A 17,121-nucleotide genomic window follows, 5' to 3' on the forward strand; every position below is an offset into this window, starting at 1 on the left:
GCTTGGACAACACCTCCTCAGTGCAGCCAACACCCCCAGCAGCATTTGCCACTGTTTTCTGCACTTCCATGGCAACTGTGCTGCACATCTATCACAAGGAAGACTAACACAATGGAAAATAATCCATTGGGTTACATGTCTGTAGTGGCTTCTGGTGACCACTTGTGAGAGGACAGGGACTTGTCTTATACATCCTCAAAATTTACCACGATTCAGGTCAGGTTCTCTAGAAAATTCTTGTTCAGAAAATAAACGAGCTTGGTTGCTTAGCAACAGGAATCCCATCGCAACCTAGGCTTGAGTTTCCCTGCTGTCTTCCCTTCAGTGAGAAAACCATCTCGAAAGTTTAGAATTTATAAAACCATGTAAAAACTTGCATAAACCCACTGCCATTGAGTTGATTTCAACTTATAGCGACCACATAGGGCTTCCAAGGCTGCAATCTTTAAGGAAGCAGACTGCCACATCTTTCTCCCACAGAGCCGCTGGTGCTTTCAAGCCACCAACCTTTTGGTTAGCAGTTGATTGTGTTAACCACTGCACCACTGAGGAGGAGACAGGAATAATAACTGTACAGACAGCATGACTAGAAATACGTAACAAAAATACACACAAACAATGGACTAATAAATATACTGAAACACTAGCAGTAGACAGGGCCAGGAGTGATTTTTAAAAATCTCTTTTTTTTGTTTATTTTTTTCAGTGTATCTATAATGAATGTGCAGTTCCTGTAAAATGCAAAAAAAAAAAAAAAATCACCTTTTTTTAAGAGAAAGAGGGAAAAATGATTTAATGCATTGTTATCTTTTTTTATTCCTGAAAAAAAGAAGAGTACGACTATGGAGACAGAAAAGGGAAAGTGAAGAAGACACCAGGGATGGGAAAAGTTACTGAAAATTTTATATAAGAAATTGGAAAAAAATGAAAAAGGAAAATCAGACGGACAAGAGACTGAGACATAAGCACAAAATTGGGTAAAATCAAGCACTGACAATAAGTTCCACACCACTAAACAGCACGACATGAAGTTATTTTCGTTATGGATACAATCCATATTGTGAAATACTGATAAGATTAGCAAGAGCTCATCAGAATATCAAAATTTATCAGCATGGAGGGCAGCTTGGAACACTCTAGCTGCTACCTGAGAACATAAGGAAGAACTGAAGAAGGTTATAAAATCTTAAAGAGCAACGAGTCTTTTGCTTAGTGGGACTGAACTTGCGCCAGAAAAGAACCCTTCGGGCTGGTTATGGCTACGTCAGGGCTCAGCAGTGAATTAAAGGAAGTGCTCTGATCTTTCTAATCCATGTGCTGCAGAAAAGCTGACAATGGCAGAGGAGCCTACAAAGACCTTCCTACTGTGACATTTGTATTTTAACATTCCACTGAGCAATCAGCCTCAAGTACCACCCAACCAAAACTCTTGTCCAACAGTGGGCTGTGCTTACATGTGTTGAGGGGAAGAGCAAAATATTTGCCTTTCAAATTCAAGAGAATCATTTCACTCAAAATATGTCAGATTAATGCATTAGCCACCTAAGAGCCCTTGCTGTATCATAATCTTTATGTTTTCAAATCTAAGGTAACCATAAAAAAAGGTAACCATGGGAACCATAAAAACAGAACCAAACATACATCTCACTTGAATGCTTAGCCACTACTAGATTAACTCATCTGATCATTAAAATAACAGTTGAAAACAGTGTATGTTATTCCTTCTGTTCCATTTGTGTGAGTCTGTCAGTATCACCTGCGGACTAGGGTGGGTATTTTATATTAGAAGTTTGCTAAAACAAACAAACACTTTCCTACGGAACGCTTAGAGTGCCTTTTTTCACTCCCCTCTTAAACGGAATTATGATAAGCAGTTTTAACATGATGACAACAGGTGCATTCTGGATTAAACACATGTTCCTCAGAGAAAAGCTGTAATGGGATTGTTGTGTATGATCGAGTTGATTACGACTCAGAGCAACTCTATATGACAGGATTGAATTAACAAGGGCTAATCCCAAACATGGCAGCCTCAAGTGTAAGCTCTGCACATGTATGCACTGGGATACAGGACACATGCTTCCCCAGAAATTCCTTATCTAGGAATTTATTACCCTGTCTACGTTTCCCAGTGGCTCGTCATCGTTGGAAGGAGGCCTACCTTTCTTCTAATCATTTCACAGAATGATTATTTCTCCAAGCTGCACATATTGTGAAGAGTACACTGTCATCAAATGAGTGAACAATAGAACTGATTTTCGTAACTACTACTATGTGCCTGTTGGAACATTCTTCTTAGAATACAAGCATTTTCAGTATTGGCATTCAGGAAAGTATTAAGTATACTAATTATGGGATTAATGTGATGGTGGAACCAAATTTAAATTCACATGACTGTGTTAAAACAGAAAGTCCTATCCTAAAGCTCAATTGTCTTGTTTATAAGTTTGCTGATGACTGAGTAAGTTTAAGACTATCCACCAATTTACAGGCAATAGCCTTAAAATGGTGTTTGAAACCAGGGAATGTCAATTCAAGAAGCACTGTACTTTGTATATACTATTTCTGGGTTGACTAATTCTTTTTGGTATCACGACTCTGTGTATTCCTTCCATCTTCTAACAACATCTCTGCATCTTCTCATCCATGGCTTTAACTATCACCCAGAACATGATCAATCACAAATATTTATTTCCTAGCCCTGATTTCCCCCAACTTCAGACCTATATTTCCAACTACCCTGGATACCTCCACTTAGGTATCTAACAGGTCCCTCAAACTCTGTATGTTTAATCCAAAGTTATTAACATCCTTTTCCTCCCTCCCTGTAACTATCTCAGCGGTAAAACCTTAGTTGTCTTTGAAATCATTCTCTTCTACCCTCATTCCCTACATTAAATCTATTACCAAGTTGTAGTCACTGTGCTGCTCACATCTGTCTCCTTTCCACAAAGGCAGGGATTATATCTACCTTGTTTACCTGTCATACTCTTAACACCAAATACACAGTAGGTGCTAATGCATGTTTGTTGAATAAACAAACAAATAAAGACTCTCTGGACGAATAAGAGTCTAAGGGTTGAAGCACAATGCTGACACCAAGTCCTCTTCTTATTTCTGTACCGCAAAACTCGCTATACACTGCCTCCTTTCACTCCCACCACTCCTGAAGATAGATACGAAAAACATTATTAGCCCTGTTTTGCCAATAAAGAAACTTAAGCCCTGAGGAGTTATATGACCTGCTCTATGCAACTGCCACACAGCTAGTAAGAGGTTGTGCAAGACACTCGAACCTCAGTGTTCCTTCTACTACTAGGTAGGTTTGTTTTTTACAGGCCTAATATGTTCCCTCTCTGTGCAATGGGTCAGGGAGAGGTTGATGAAGACTTGATTGTGATGATGTTCAGATATCAAATAGAATATTGGACTGAATAACTGCTAAGAAGGTTCTTTCAATTCTGAGCTGAGGCTCGTGATTGACTCAGCCCTGGATATGATTCTAAAGTAGGCAAAGCCGGTCTCCAAGGCCTCTCTCTAGTGTCACTCTTCTTTCCCTTCTGACCTTGCTCCGCAGCACTGCACTCCAGGCCTTGACTGACCACTGATTTCTTAAGCTTCTGTGACACCCAAGGGTAGTACCAAGCCGTCAAAGCCTTTTATGACTCTTCTTTCTAGCATCAATTTTTTTTTCCTGTTCTGTGAAATGTTCTCACAAAAAAGTTATAACTGAATCTAATCGAGTCTTCAGCCAACTTCTTATTTAGAAGAAATATGGAGAGAGAAACAAGTTAACTGACACCATAAAGAGACAAACAGGCAAACCTAGAATGTGGGATATTCTAGAAGACAAGTGATCTGGTCACCACAGTAAGTGACTGGCAGAGAAGGAAAAAAGGAGAAAGGACTCCTCTAGATTTGGAGACGTAAGAGACAGAACCACCAATTGTAATGTAAAGGCCTTGTATGGATCCTAATTTAGGCAAACCAACTGGAAAAATACATTTTAAAGACAATCAGGAAATTCCATGGACTGGTAATTGCTGATACCAAAGAACTACTGTTCATTATGTTGGATGCACTAATAGTATTATGGTTATGCAACAAACTTCCCATAGCTTTTTGATACATACTAAAGTATGTACCAATGAAATGACAGTATCTGGAATTTAAGATATTTCAAAAAGAGAAGAAAAAAGGAAAAAAGGGATAGATGAAGCTAATGTAGGGAATCTTGTAACTACTTGAATCTGGGTGATGGGTATATGGGTGTTCTTTATATGTCAGTGTCTACACTTTTGGGTAAGTTTAAAATTTTTCAGAATCAAAAACTATATTTTGAATCCTTCCCCAAAGAGTCCTGTTCAAAGAAAGAGGTAATTAGATTTAATGAGTTTTAACTAATAATTCTTTTAAGATCGCTAATGTTTTATTCCCTCCTGTATACTTCATTTTTTTAAAGATGCCAATTTCCAGAAGACCATCATAACTACAACCCTAGTGGGGACTTCTGGCAACACTATAAATGAATGACATGTTTGAGTTTGGTTTTTATGCACAGTTCCTGCTGTTACCTCTGTCATTACTGAGAAAACACACAAGCTACTTTTAACCACAGAATCTCTGGTTAGATACTCTGATGACTCAAGCTGACTTTGAAATACCAATGGCTCACCAAGCTTGGGCTTGCTTGAACTGGGTGAAACTGCAGAGGTCCTCAAGAAGCAACAAGGGTAGAACCAGAGGAAGGAGAAAGGCTACACAGCACATCTACACAGCCAGGGTAGGGAGAAAGGCCACAAAGATCCATTTTCAACTTGTGCCTGGCCAGAAACTTAAATCTACTTAAATTGGAATGGCATTCTCATTGGTGGAGCAATTTCCCTAGTTCATAGACTTTTTAAAGGAGCTAAACTAAGCTTGGTCAAACAACCTTAATCATCAGCCTACTACTTAAAGTGTGATGAACAATTCTTCCTTCTAATTGATGGTGAATTACCATACAGTAGGCAGCTGCTTGTCAAGCCAGTCTCCCAGGAAGACAACCACACCATTGGATCATCAATGGTAACAAGATGTTTCTCATAGCCCAGGAGCTGCAGGCTCATATAGTATTAAGCTTTTTGTAAAGAATAAAGGTGATGTGAGACTGGCTTCTTTGTAAGGGCTGAAGAAAGAACAAGACAGAGGGTATAGAGAGGTAAGACTGCTGACACAGAGGAATGGAGTGTTGGAAACATTCATTCCTTATAACAGTTTTTCCAGAGTTAAGGAAATGATTTGCAGCAAAAACAGAAAAAGTCAAATAAGAAACTACTACCTCTATAAGCACACACATACCAGTAAGTCTAGGAAAGAAGGGAGGGCTACAGTAAGGAAACAATCTAAAAAAAAAAAAAATTTTTTTTTTTCGGGACCCAAAATTTCAAATAGTGAAGACACCACTTTAAAATGCCAAAGTGAACTTTTGAGCCTCCTCTCAAAGTTCTATCAGAGAAGAGTGTCTCTTCTGGAAGGAACGAAAGCACAAAGGGGTGAGACTGAAAGCTTATAGGGTGTTTCATCAGCACACATGCAAGGCATAGGCTCAATTAGGTATTTTCACAATGCGAGCTGTGGATAAGGGTTTGGCCCTAGTATTTATTTCAAAGGAATTATTCCAAATGTATCCTATTATTCTATATTTCTTCACACCAAAATCAAGGAGAGAAACTAGCCTTTTCTACTTCTTATTGCATTAAGAGCTTTAATGTCAGTAAACACTTTAAAACACTGAATCTTCTGCTAATTCATAAAGTTCCAATGACCTCTCTAGTTAAAATTCTTCCAAGGTAAAGTTAGGGGGTAATGAAAATTAGTCAGTGAAAACCCTATGGATCACAATGGTCCAATCCTGATGTGCACGGGGTCACAATGAGTCAGAGGCCAACTCAATGGCAGCTAACAACAGTAACAAAAGCAGTTAAGGGAATATAATACGAAGGGAGGAACAATACGTATTTATAAGAAAGGTTTCTATGTTACTACAGAAGATTCATACGGCGATCCTGCCTCCAGAGAATAGTGACCTTATTTGTTTTTGGGGGGCTGGGGGAGGAGAGGGGAGTGCAAAGGAGACAGGTACAGCTTCTCCTGCTCTACTGTTATAGATTATCCTGCAGGAATTAAAAGAAAGAAGGAAAAAGAGAAAAAAATCATTTGAAATTGAGCTTTCCATCTAAGAGAGAGGGAAAAGCATACAAAAGCTTCCGGATCTGTGTCAAGGGAGTGAGTAGTATTTGAAAAGTTTGGCAGGAAACCAAAGAGCTACACCCTCTCACAAAACTTAACTGCTTCCAACACACTAACTAGACCACATATTTCCTCAGCTGGGAGGGATTGGTAGGGCCTGGAACTTCTGAGAAGGGTACAGCTGCCTAGCCATGCTACTTAGTAATACTCCCATATGTGCGTCGAGGGACTTGACTATGTTCTGTAGAAATTTTCACCTTGGGTTTTAATCAAAGGACCCCTGGGCAAGACGAGAAACAAACAAAAAGGGAAATTACAGTGAGGAATGGTTTACCTTTGGAGAACAGTTGAAATGCATACCGGGTACTGGGAGTGTGGTTACATACATTGTAATACACCGATACAGGTACAGCGTGCCAACTATGCAGAAAAATCTTCTGCTAATAATAGACCTAGAAAAGGGGAAAAACAGGGCAGAGTCTCAGTCAAGACATTCCGCAGGCTTATTTACTTTAAGTTTTCAATGACCCAACAAAACAAATCAAAAACTACTAGAGAACTTGAAACCAGAATGTTATTGCTATGCTAGCTGCAGATTAACATGAGGGTTTTGAGACTGTTTGGGTTTTTTTTTTTTTTTTTAATTAATTGGCCAAAAGAGTTTAAAACACTCTATACTCCCATTAATATAGGGTTGCTATGAGTCGGAATCAACTCGACAGCACTGGTTTTTTTTTGTTTGTTTTTACTCCCATTAATTAGGTTTCTTGAGGCCTTAAACCTGGGCTGACATTCAACTGATATACAAGCAGGGCCTGTTCTGATTGGTCAGGGTCCACTCAATACCTGTAGTTAAACATGTTCTAATGTCATCCTAACATCTTCCCTGTCATGACAGAAAATACACTCAGATCTTTCTTTTTTTTGTTTTCTTTTTCTCTACATGTTAAAAACAAAAAGGAAGACCTAAGTGTCTTTTCCGTCATAACGGGGAAGATGTTAGAATGACATTAGAATAAGAATTCAAAACTTCTGCCATTTAATATTTTTACTCACACATCTAGGAAAAAAAAAACAAAACTGATTCTGTTAGCTATCTCTTGAGGCAGCATGGTATGAAGAAAATAGCCTGTCTGAGAGACAGCATTTATATCCCACCCCCATTCAGTCTCCCCTGCTTACTAACATTGTGGCCTCGGTTTAAGCTATTGACTTTTCTGAGCCTTAGTCTCTTAGTCTGTAAAATGGGCATAATAACACAAGAAATAACATATGAAAAACCCCTGCCATACAGTAGTAACAAATAGTAGCCATCAAATGCATAGGTTACGTGGATGAATAACAAAACCAGTAAGAATTCAAAGTAGAAATCTTTTCAAGTTTATTAGTGATTCCAATGAAATAGATACATGCATATGAACATGTATATTGAGTTTGATAACTTCTCCTAATATCAAATTCCACCTAAGTTTGTACAACATAACCTAATTAAGGCAAAGCTATATCTCTGGACAAGAGCTTTTCCTCTCTACCGTTCTACCACAGCCCGGAATCCCGGGCCTGTGGGGCCCCTCTTCCTCAGTCTTAAGGAGTTCAAGTTTTCCTTGGCCTGGGACAATCCAGGTTAAATAAACAAGGAAAATTTAGAAACAGTTGATGGGTTTTCCTCTTAGAATATTTAACACTTAATCACTCTATAACTGTATGGTGTAGCTTTATTTTTATGCAGAGCAAGCATTTTTATTGATGGTGTGGCAGCCAGAGGACCATGTGTCTCATTTGTCTTTTTTGTTTTAACAAGAATATAATGATATGCCACTCATGTAATTAAAAAGTAATTTTAAAATACAGCCCATGAAACTATATTAGCATTTCATTCACAAATGCAGAGTCCATATAGGTTACTTAGGTTGCACAGGTGTTTTATCTCCTTACCTATAGTTCAGATACTAGGTCAGAATTGCTTACTATAGTAGCTGTCTTTACTTATTTTCTCTCAGTGAAGTTGTGTATGCCACCTCCAAAGACAAGAATTTATTTAGCATAAAGCTGTCTCAGAAAGGTTTAAGTATAATGAAAAGCACGATGTAATTAAACAATATAAAGGACAGTAGTAACGAATAATACTAACCTATTTTTTTTTTTTTGTATAGTGTCTTTACTAAGAAAACTCCAAAGAAACACTGAAGTCATTTTTACATTGTAAGGTATAATGGTCACCTTTCTTAAGAAGAAAATATCTTCCCTATCCATTCTGCTCAAACATACTTACTCGCAATTTCACTTTATACAAGAAAAGCCTCGGACAGAAAACTGTCAAATTTAGATCTGTTAAGCTCGTTGGGAGAAGAAAAAACAAGTGACTGCTTCGATTGCTCCATTTCAGTAAAAATTACTATCTTAAAATCGCTCTGTCTGATTGTTTCACGGTACCCAGAGGAGTTTGTGTACACACATACGGTAACGATTTCCGCGTCTCAAACTTGAGTCACGTGTGAGTAGCAATGAAAGGATTTCAGAGTTATCTGAGAACAAAGTGTATGAAAAATGATAAAGGATGAGAAAAAACAAACTCTTCTACAAAAAAATGCCTTAAAAGTCACAAATATCGAAGATTCTGTTGCACTATTTAATGTGAAGTGAGAAAGTCAAATGACTTTATCAATATGGATTTGTCAAGGTGACACGTCGGAAGTGGCTGTTTAAGACTTTCCTGATCTTAGGCATTTACTCTTTTTTAAATTAAGCTTAGAATATCTCCAGTGTATAATGCTAAACAAGAATATCCTACTGCAAACTTAAAAAAAAGAAAAAAAAAGGGTACAGAAGCGTTTCACAGAATTGTATGGACTTCTAGGTATTTACATCCTTAATCAAATAATTTCACATAAAAATACTTATTTACTTAAAGATTTAAAAGTTCAAGATGTATAAAAAATTAAAGGTTTAAAGTGGCTAAAAGTGTAATGAAGCCAGAAAAAAAGCAACAGAAGAAATGTTAATGAGACAGCATTAATTGCTAGCCATTAAGTGAACGCCAAGAACAAGACACACATTACAATTCACAGAACAGTAACGGTGTTTTATGGGACACACCTCTCCTTTCATGTGTGAAAGAAGCCTATTCCCATCTGCTCACACTTTTCAGTGACTATCATCTCACAGAAACTTGTCTTTGGTCATGGTTATCTACTCTTCTTCCAAGATTTTAAGTAACAGACTTACAAACACTTTTTCTAAGAAAAAGAAAAATGTGCTTGTAAAATCTGATTATAAAGAAATATGAATGGCATTCATGGCTTCCCTAAATGTGACCCCAAGCCACCGCTGCTTTCTCATTTGTAGACACAAATTCTACTGCCCTGGGCAAAGGAGTCAGACACTGTTTCTTAAACACAACCCCACTTTCTTGTCTGTGCCTGCAAATCTCTTTCCATCCAAGGCATGGCCTCCCCATTATCGTGTCTGCTATAATTCTCTTTATCCATCTCAAGTACTACCTCCTTGTGAAGCCTGCCAGATGCCCCCGCCGGACAGAACCACTTCATCCTCCTAATCTTTTCAGAACTTTATCTCTATTTTACGGTATTTTTAACAGTGAGGTTGACATCATGATTACCAATGGTGGGTCGCATTCCCGCTATTAGAAGGTGCTCTTAAGTAGAGTTAGGAAACCCTGGTGGCGTAGCGGTTAAGTGCTATGGCTGCTAACCAAAGGGTCAGCAGTTCGAATCCGCCAGGTGTTCCTTGGAAACTCTATGGGGCAGTTCTACTCTGTCCTATAGGGTTGCTATGCATCAGAATCGACTCGATGGCACTGGGTTTGGTTTGGTTTTAGTTTTAAGTAGAGTTGTGCCTTATTCAGCTTTTGATCCCAGTAGGTTTCTATGGTACCTGGGATACTGGCTGAAGTCCCAGTTCTGTGCTTTAGAACTTCACTTCTTACCCCTGTAGAGTCCTTTCCTATTTATTTCCATAAAATGCTTGTTCTTTAATCCATTTCATATATCTGCAGAATTAACCTGCCCTGATGCTCACCAATTCTTCAGTCTGTATCCTTTCTATGCTCATCTTAATTTCAAATCCTTGCTAATGTTGATCTATTCATCCAATTAGGGCTGCAAGTCCCACTGGGGACTGTTGCTTCTGCCATGGTTCTACCTTCCCTCCCCTCCTCCTCATTGCCCTGTATGGGCTTCCCACCCATCACAGCCTCAGCATTCTCAACTGCACCAGACGGCAGAACATGAAAACTGAGGGTTTAATTCAGTACTATTGGAGAGAAAATCTAAGGAAAGGTTAGAAAAACAAAGATTAGGAAAAGAAAAAATGCAGAAGAACAAAAAATAAAAATAAATGCTATCCTGGGACATTCGTAACTCACCATTTATCAGGTTCCAGGGGTACCCACATTGGGCGGATGGCAGAGACACACCTGTGCACCCAGTCCAGAAATGTGTCTGTACATACACAGTGCCTTTTTAAAATCTAACTCACAAGAGATTTTACATCTTTGATATTATTTTAACCACATTCCTGTTTAGCATGTGTTATTATCCTATTTTACAAGAAGAAACTAAGGTTTACTAGCCTGGGGCCACAGAGTCGTTCAATGAGAGCCACAAGACTCAGGTCTCTAGACTTTCAATCAGCTGGTCTTTTCACTAATAATATTGGCAATTAAAAAAAAAAAAAAAGGGTAGTGGTTGATTTTCCCCCCTAAACTCTTTAAAAACTGCAATATAATGTAATTACATTAAAGAAATGATCCATGCTGACTTAGGCAATTTGCAAAGAACAACTCATATTATAAACGTTGTCCCCTCTTTCCCTGCGTTTTATTAAAATACTCAGTGGCGCAAATGATTAAGTGTTTAGATACTAACTGAAAGGTTAACGGCTGAAATCCACCCAAGGTGCCTTGAAGGAAAGGTCTGGCGATCTACTTCTGAAAGGCCACAGCCACGAGAACCCTGTGGAGTGCAGTCCTACTCTGACGAACATGAGGTCGCCAGGAGTAGAAATCGACTTGAGGGCAAACGACTGGTTTGGTTTTTTGCTTTTATATACAGACTGTATCATAAGGTAAGGAAAAAAATGTTACCCTGTAAAATATGAAAGATAACTTGAATATGATCTACTTATGAGGATTATGAAGGATTAAAATCAAGTTGCAATGAGTCAGAATCGACTTTGATGGTGATGGGTTTGGTTTTTGTTTTATTCTCCAGTAACATCTACATACAACTGTATACAACAAGCTACGTTTCTTTTTTGTCATTTTCTTTTAGACTATCAACAAAAATAATACACATGTATGTATATATGCATGTGTGTGTACATATATACTCAGATCTTTCCTTATTCCTTCCTTTCATCAAAACTTACTGACCTTGAGGCACAGTCTCAGGGGTTTTTCAGTCACAGCTAGTGGAACTGAGCAATTAATGTTTGTTCTTGAGTTAATGGATTACCCTTAAAAGGGTAATTTTATTTTAACAGGGGCTTTCTAAAAACATAACAACATACATCACCAGCAGTGGCTAACATTTATTCAGTCCTAGGCATAGTGTCTAGCATCGTGCAATACTCAATAAATGTTAGCTTCTGCTATTATTTATTTATTTATTCACATATTACATTTTTGGTAAGCATTATTCTAGGCACTGAGAATACAAGAGTGAACACAATGAACAAAAAGTCTGCCTCATGGTGCTTATGTTCTGGCAGTGGAGGTGGACAATAAACAAGATAAGTAAAATGTACAGCATGTTAGATAAGTGCCAAAGGGTAAAATTAAGCCAGAGTGTCACTGGGGGAAGGGAGGTTGCAATTCAGGGATATGCTGGTCAGAGAAGGCCTTCCTGTGTATGAGGGCGTGAGCCAATGAGGGAGATAGATATTGAGGGGGAAGATTCCAAACTGAGCCTAGTGTGGGTGAGTGTCTGTTACCCAGTGGGGGCTCAGGGAGCTGGAGCAGTGTGGGTGAGGAGATGAGGTCCTGAAGGGAACTGTGCCTGGTCTGGTAGCACCTCCTAGATCATTGGGACGACCCTGGCATTATCACAGTATGAGGTAGGAGAAGAATGACATGTGTTGAGTTAGGGCTGCTCTGCCTGCTGAGTGGAGAAATGACTCAAGGGAAGCAAGCATGGAAACTGGGAGACCAGCAGGGGGCTCCTGCAGTAACCTACGTATGAGATAAAAGTCGTCAGGCCTGTGGCTGCAATAGAAGTGGCAGGAAGTGGTTAGCTTTACAGACAAATCAGATGTGAGGTGGAAGAGTATATCAACAGCAAAACCAAAGTGTTTGGCCTGAGCACAGGGAAGGACAGAGCTGCTAAGTACTGAGACTGGGGGGGCAGGGGGAGGAGGAGGGGAGGGAAGTAGGATAATTCTGGAAATCAGGAGAATGCCAAGTCCTCTGTCAAGGGCCTTATACTTATTATCTCATTTAATCCTCACAACAGCCTTGAAATAGACACTATTATTACTCCCATCTTGTAGATGTGGAAAAATGCTACAGCTGCTAAGTAACTTGACCAAAGTCAATCAGTTAGGAAGTGGTTATAGGGTCTAAACCAAGGATGATCTTCCAATATGAGACTGATACCATAACTTAATGCTTAATAACCAACTGTCATGATACCAATAGGTTGGTGGGAGACAGATTCAATGATTTCCAAGTCATATCAGGACTAATTAGATACATCCATAATGGCTTGTCAAGAGAGGAGCGAAAAAGAAGTAATCCCTGGGCATGATATAAAATACACGGCAAATGATGACACCATTAAAAAACACAAATACAAAGATTACATGGAAAAATATCAAAACGGATATGAACTCAAATGCTAGGGTTATTTATCTCTAGTGAGGTAAGTAACTTTTTAAAAATTTCTCCCTTCTAATGGGAGCCCTAGTGACGCAGTGGTTAAGAGCTTGCTGCTAACCAAAGGGTTGGCAGTTCAAATCCACCAATCGCTCCTTGGAAGTCCTATGGGGCAATTCTATCCTGTCCTATAGGATTGCTATGAGTCAGAATTGACTCGATGGCAACAGATGTCTTCTAACCTGCCAGTAAGCAAGATTTACTACTTAGAAAATTTTCTTTTATGTTAAACATAAATAAAATTAATCCATGAAAACTGTAATTTCTTATCTATTTTTTGGGGGGGGGGTTGTTTTCTCCCTTTTATCCTAACTCTCAGTTTAAAAGCCTCTTTTGATGTTTATTTTCCAAACTGCTGAGACTACTGAATTTAGGGAACTATACAGAATGAATCTAGTTTTCCTACAACTTCTAGGGCTTAGGCCAGTGTTTAGGTCATGACACTTAAAATGGTAAAAATTAGAAAAGGTGAAAGCAGATCAGACCACTAGCTAAAGTGAGAACGTGAAGCAAGGTACAGTCCGGGGCTGGATCCATCGTCTAATCCTTAGAGTGACTGTTCTTCCCCGCTCCAAGTACTGCCCCCAGTAAAAGACAAGAGATGAGAGGAGGAAAAATAAACAGAAAACAAAAAACACCCAAACCTGTTGCCCTTTGGAAACCCTGGTGGCATAGTGGTTAAGTGCTACGGCTGCTAACCAAGAGGTTCGCAATTTGAATCCACCAGGCATTCCTTGGAAACTCTACGGGGCAGTTCTTCCCTGTCCTATAGGGTCGCTATGAGTCGGAACTGACTCAATGGCAGTGGGTCTGATTTTGGTCTGGATTGCCTTTTAGTCAATCTCGACTCATAGTGACCTGATATGACAGAGTAGAGCTGCCCCATATAGTTTCCAAGGAGCACCTGGTGGATTCGAACTGCTGACCTTTTGGGTAGTAGCTGTAGCACTTAACCACTAAGCCACCAGGATTTCTGGAGGCAAAGTAGAGGCCTGCAAAAGGCTTGGAGGTCCAGATTATATGAGGTCCCATATATGGATTATATGAAGAAAGACAACAGAATCTCAGCCCAGGCTCTGCAGCCCAGGCAAATGGCGGCTCAGAATCAAAAGGAGGAGAGAAAAGCCTTGCTAGAAACAGAAAGGAAAAAGAATAAGGTTGGGCACTCCAGGTTGGTGGTTGTCACGGAGTGAATTATGTTCCCCCAAAAATGTGTGTATCAATTTGGCTGGGCCATGATTCCCAGTATTGTGTGGTTGTCCTGCATTTTGTGATTTTCCTATGTAAATCACAATTGCTGCCTGTGGTTAAAGAGGATTAGGGTAGGATGTAACACCCTTGCTCAGGTCACATCCCTGATTCAATGTAAAGGAAGTTTCCCTAAGGTGTGGCCTGCACCACCTTTTATCTTACAAGAGATGAAAGGAAAGGGAAGCAAGCAGAGAGTTGGGGACCTCGTACCACCAAGAAAGCAGTGGTGGGAGCAAAGTGTGGAGAAGTTCCTAGTCCAGGCGAAGATGGATGAGAAGGACCTTCCTCCAGAGCCGACAGAGAGAGAAAGCTTTCCCCTGGAGCTGACGCCCTGAATTTGGACTTCTATCCCACTCAAAAAAAGAAAAAACACCAAACCCAGTGCCATCGAGTCGATTCCAACTCATAGCAACCCTACAGGACAGAGTAGAACTGCCCCATAGAGTTTCCAAGGTGCGCCTGGTGGATTTGAACTGCTGACCCCCTCTGGTTAGCAGCCATAGCACTTAACTACTACGCCACCAGGGTTTCCTCTAGCCTACTAGACTGTGAGAAAATAAATTTCTCTTTGTTAAAGTCATCCACTTGTGGCATTTCTGTTATAGCAGCACTAGATGACCAAGACAGTGGTTTTCGTGGAGAAGCATGAGTGAAGTTGGTGGGAAAAGAGATTTTTCAGATTGGGTATCCCTATCGCTAGTGAGTAGGGCCCATGCCACACCTAAGAGGTTATGGGATAGCAATCAGTTAGGACAGGGCTAAGTGCAGTTTCTAAAAACTATAGCAGATATCACAGCTATCAGAGTCAGCAGGTCCACCCTTGAACAAACACGCGTCTCCCGCATTGTCTGTAACATATAAACATTATCAAACACTGAACTACTCGGCTTTTGTTCTGTCCTGTGCATGTGGAATCTATGCCACAATGTCTGCTAAGAAAATACATTTCCAAACGATAGGTGCCTGTTATACCAGGAAATTTTTAGACTGAATTTATAATGAAGAGCTTCAATCCCCAAAATCTACTGTTGAGGGACCCTGGGCAAGTCAATAGCTTCTCTGAGTCTCAGCTATCTTCACTGAGAGAGGAGAAAAACACCAATTATTTTAAGGGTTGATTCAGAGAATCAAATGACACAATGCATGTAGAGAATTCTTGTTACTCAAATATCAACTGGTTTGGAATCTGCCACCTGCCAATGGTGAAAATTATTTTTGACAAGCAGATGAAAAGGAACAGGCTAAAACAGACTTCAAGCAAGCACATAACAGATGCAGCTTACATGTGTAGAGGGTAGAAGGAGGAGGGGAAGAGACAATTCCTGCACTCTTACCTTGCTTTACTACTAGAGAGGAATAGGACCACTTATCAGCCAATTAAATAATGGGATTGTTGCCAAAAGCTGTAGTAACATGAGAGAATTTTTATCCTCATGAGTTTTATATTTGGGTAGAGTTTGGAAAACATGCTTTCAAAAACTGAGATGTTACTGTGAGAACAAACAAAAATTCCCCAGAATGTAATCTCTACACGTTTGTTTTGCTCAGTGTTGCAGCCCTAGCACAGTCTTTAGTAATTTTTGGTAAATAACTAAACGCAAGTACGTTCCGATGTTCTATTAGACACTAGCATGATGGTTCAGAGCAGAAGGTCAATTTATAATACAGTGGAACAGCCTTAAGAAAAGACTCTTCTAGAATTTAGAGATTAAATTCCACTCAACAGGAACCTAGAGAGATCTGCTTCATATCAAATGCTTTGTATCAAGTGCTTTTAAGAACTTTACTTAATCACAACTATCAAAGACATAAAACAAAGGAAAAAATGTTGACAAGGTCTGTGGTCATAAACTACCTTGGGGATTAGAAGAGGAAATGATAGATTTAAGTATTTTGATCTAATCAACTTAATGTGAAAAGAAACACTGATGGAATTAAAATAGGGTAAAATGAAAGATAAATGTTAGTGAAGTCTCATCTATTAAAACACAGACTAGAAACAACCAAATTAGCATTTGACTGCAGCTGCTGCCAATCAGCATAAAGATTGTGTCCTGGAGAATCAGATTCCATTCACAGAAGAGACATAAATGCAGTAATAAATAACGCTATAACATTTCTCACAGGCTAAAATATAAGACGTTTCCAAAGTGATCTCTGAACATACATAATGCTGCCAAGCATCTCAAAGTCCTAGACTCTGACTATAGTCCTAGAAAAGCCACGCTGGAAAATTCTGTTCCTTCCTGTGGGATCGACAAAGCCCCTAGAAACAGTTCTGAATAGACGTGTCTTGGCAGATCTTAAGCAGAATCTGCCAACGCCATTTCTCTTCCCCAGTTTTCTCTTTAGTCAAGGGATCAGTTTACAAAGAACCCACTCAGTAGCCATTTCCATTTCACAGGTCTCTTTCTAACTCTAGGCAACTGGTTGTGCTAGAATGTTCTATCCTACCCTTAAAGTGCCTCTACCACTCATCTGTCTCTGTTCCTAGCATTCAAAGGCTCCTTTTCTTCACATCTTTTCATCAACAATGAACCAACAGACCCTGAATTACTTAATTCATCCTAAAACAACCCCTCATTCCCCAGCCCCAACTGACTTGTAATACTTCTTTTAGGTGAAAGTGTGATACAAAAGCAGCCATGGTAGAAAACACATGTGGGATATAACCGTGACTAGATTTTGTTCTGAAATAAAATATATCCAAGTCAACTGCAAGGCCCCAAATCAGTAAATTCTATCTC

At 39.4% G+C, this 17,121-nt stretch overlaps 1 protein-coding gene across 15 annotated transcripts in view; it reads right to left on the bottom strand.

The window, feature by feature from the left end:
• SGMS1 (sphingomyelin synthase 1) overlaps positions 1 to 17,121 on the bottom strand; it is a 344,794-nt gene that overhangs the window by 16,220 nt on the left and 311,453 nt on the right. For all 15 annotated transcript variants that reach the window (XM_049855377.1, XM_049855380.1, XM_049855384.1 and 12 more), the window contains one exon: positions 6,566 to 6,683. In XM_049855377.1, coding sequence (XP_049711334.1) covers positions 6,566 to 6,683 — 118 coding nt within the window. The remainder of the gene's footprint in view (positions 1 to 6,565; positions 6,684 to 17,121) is intronic.

This window comes from Elephas maximus, chromosome 16 (genome assembly GCF_024166365.1).
Source record: "Elephas maximus indicus isolate mEleMax1 chromosome 16, mEleMax1 primary haplotype, whole genome shotgun sequence".
Classification (NCBI taxonomy): Eukaryota; Metazoa; Chordata; class Mammalia; order Proboscidea; family Elephantidae; genus Elephas; species Elephas maximus.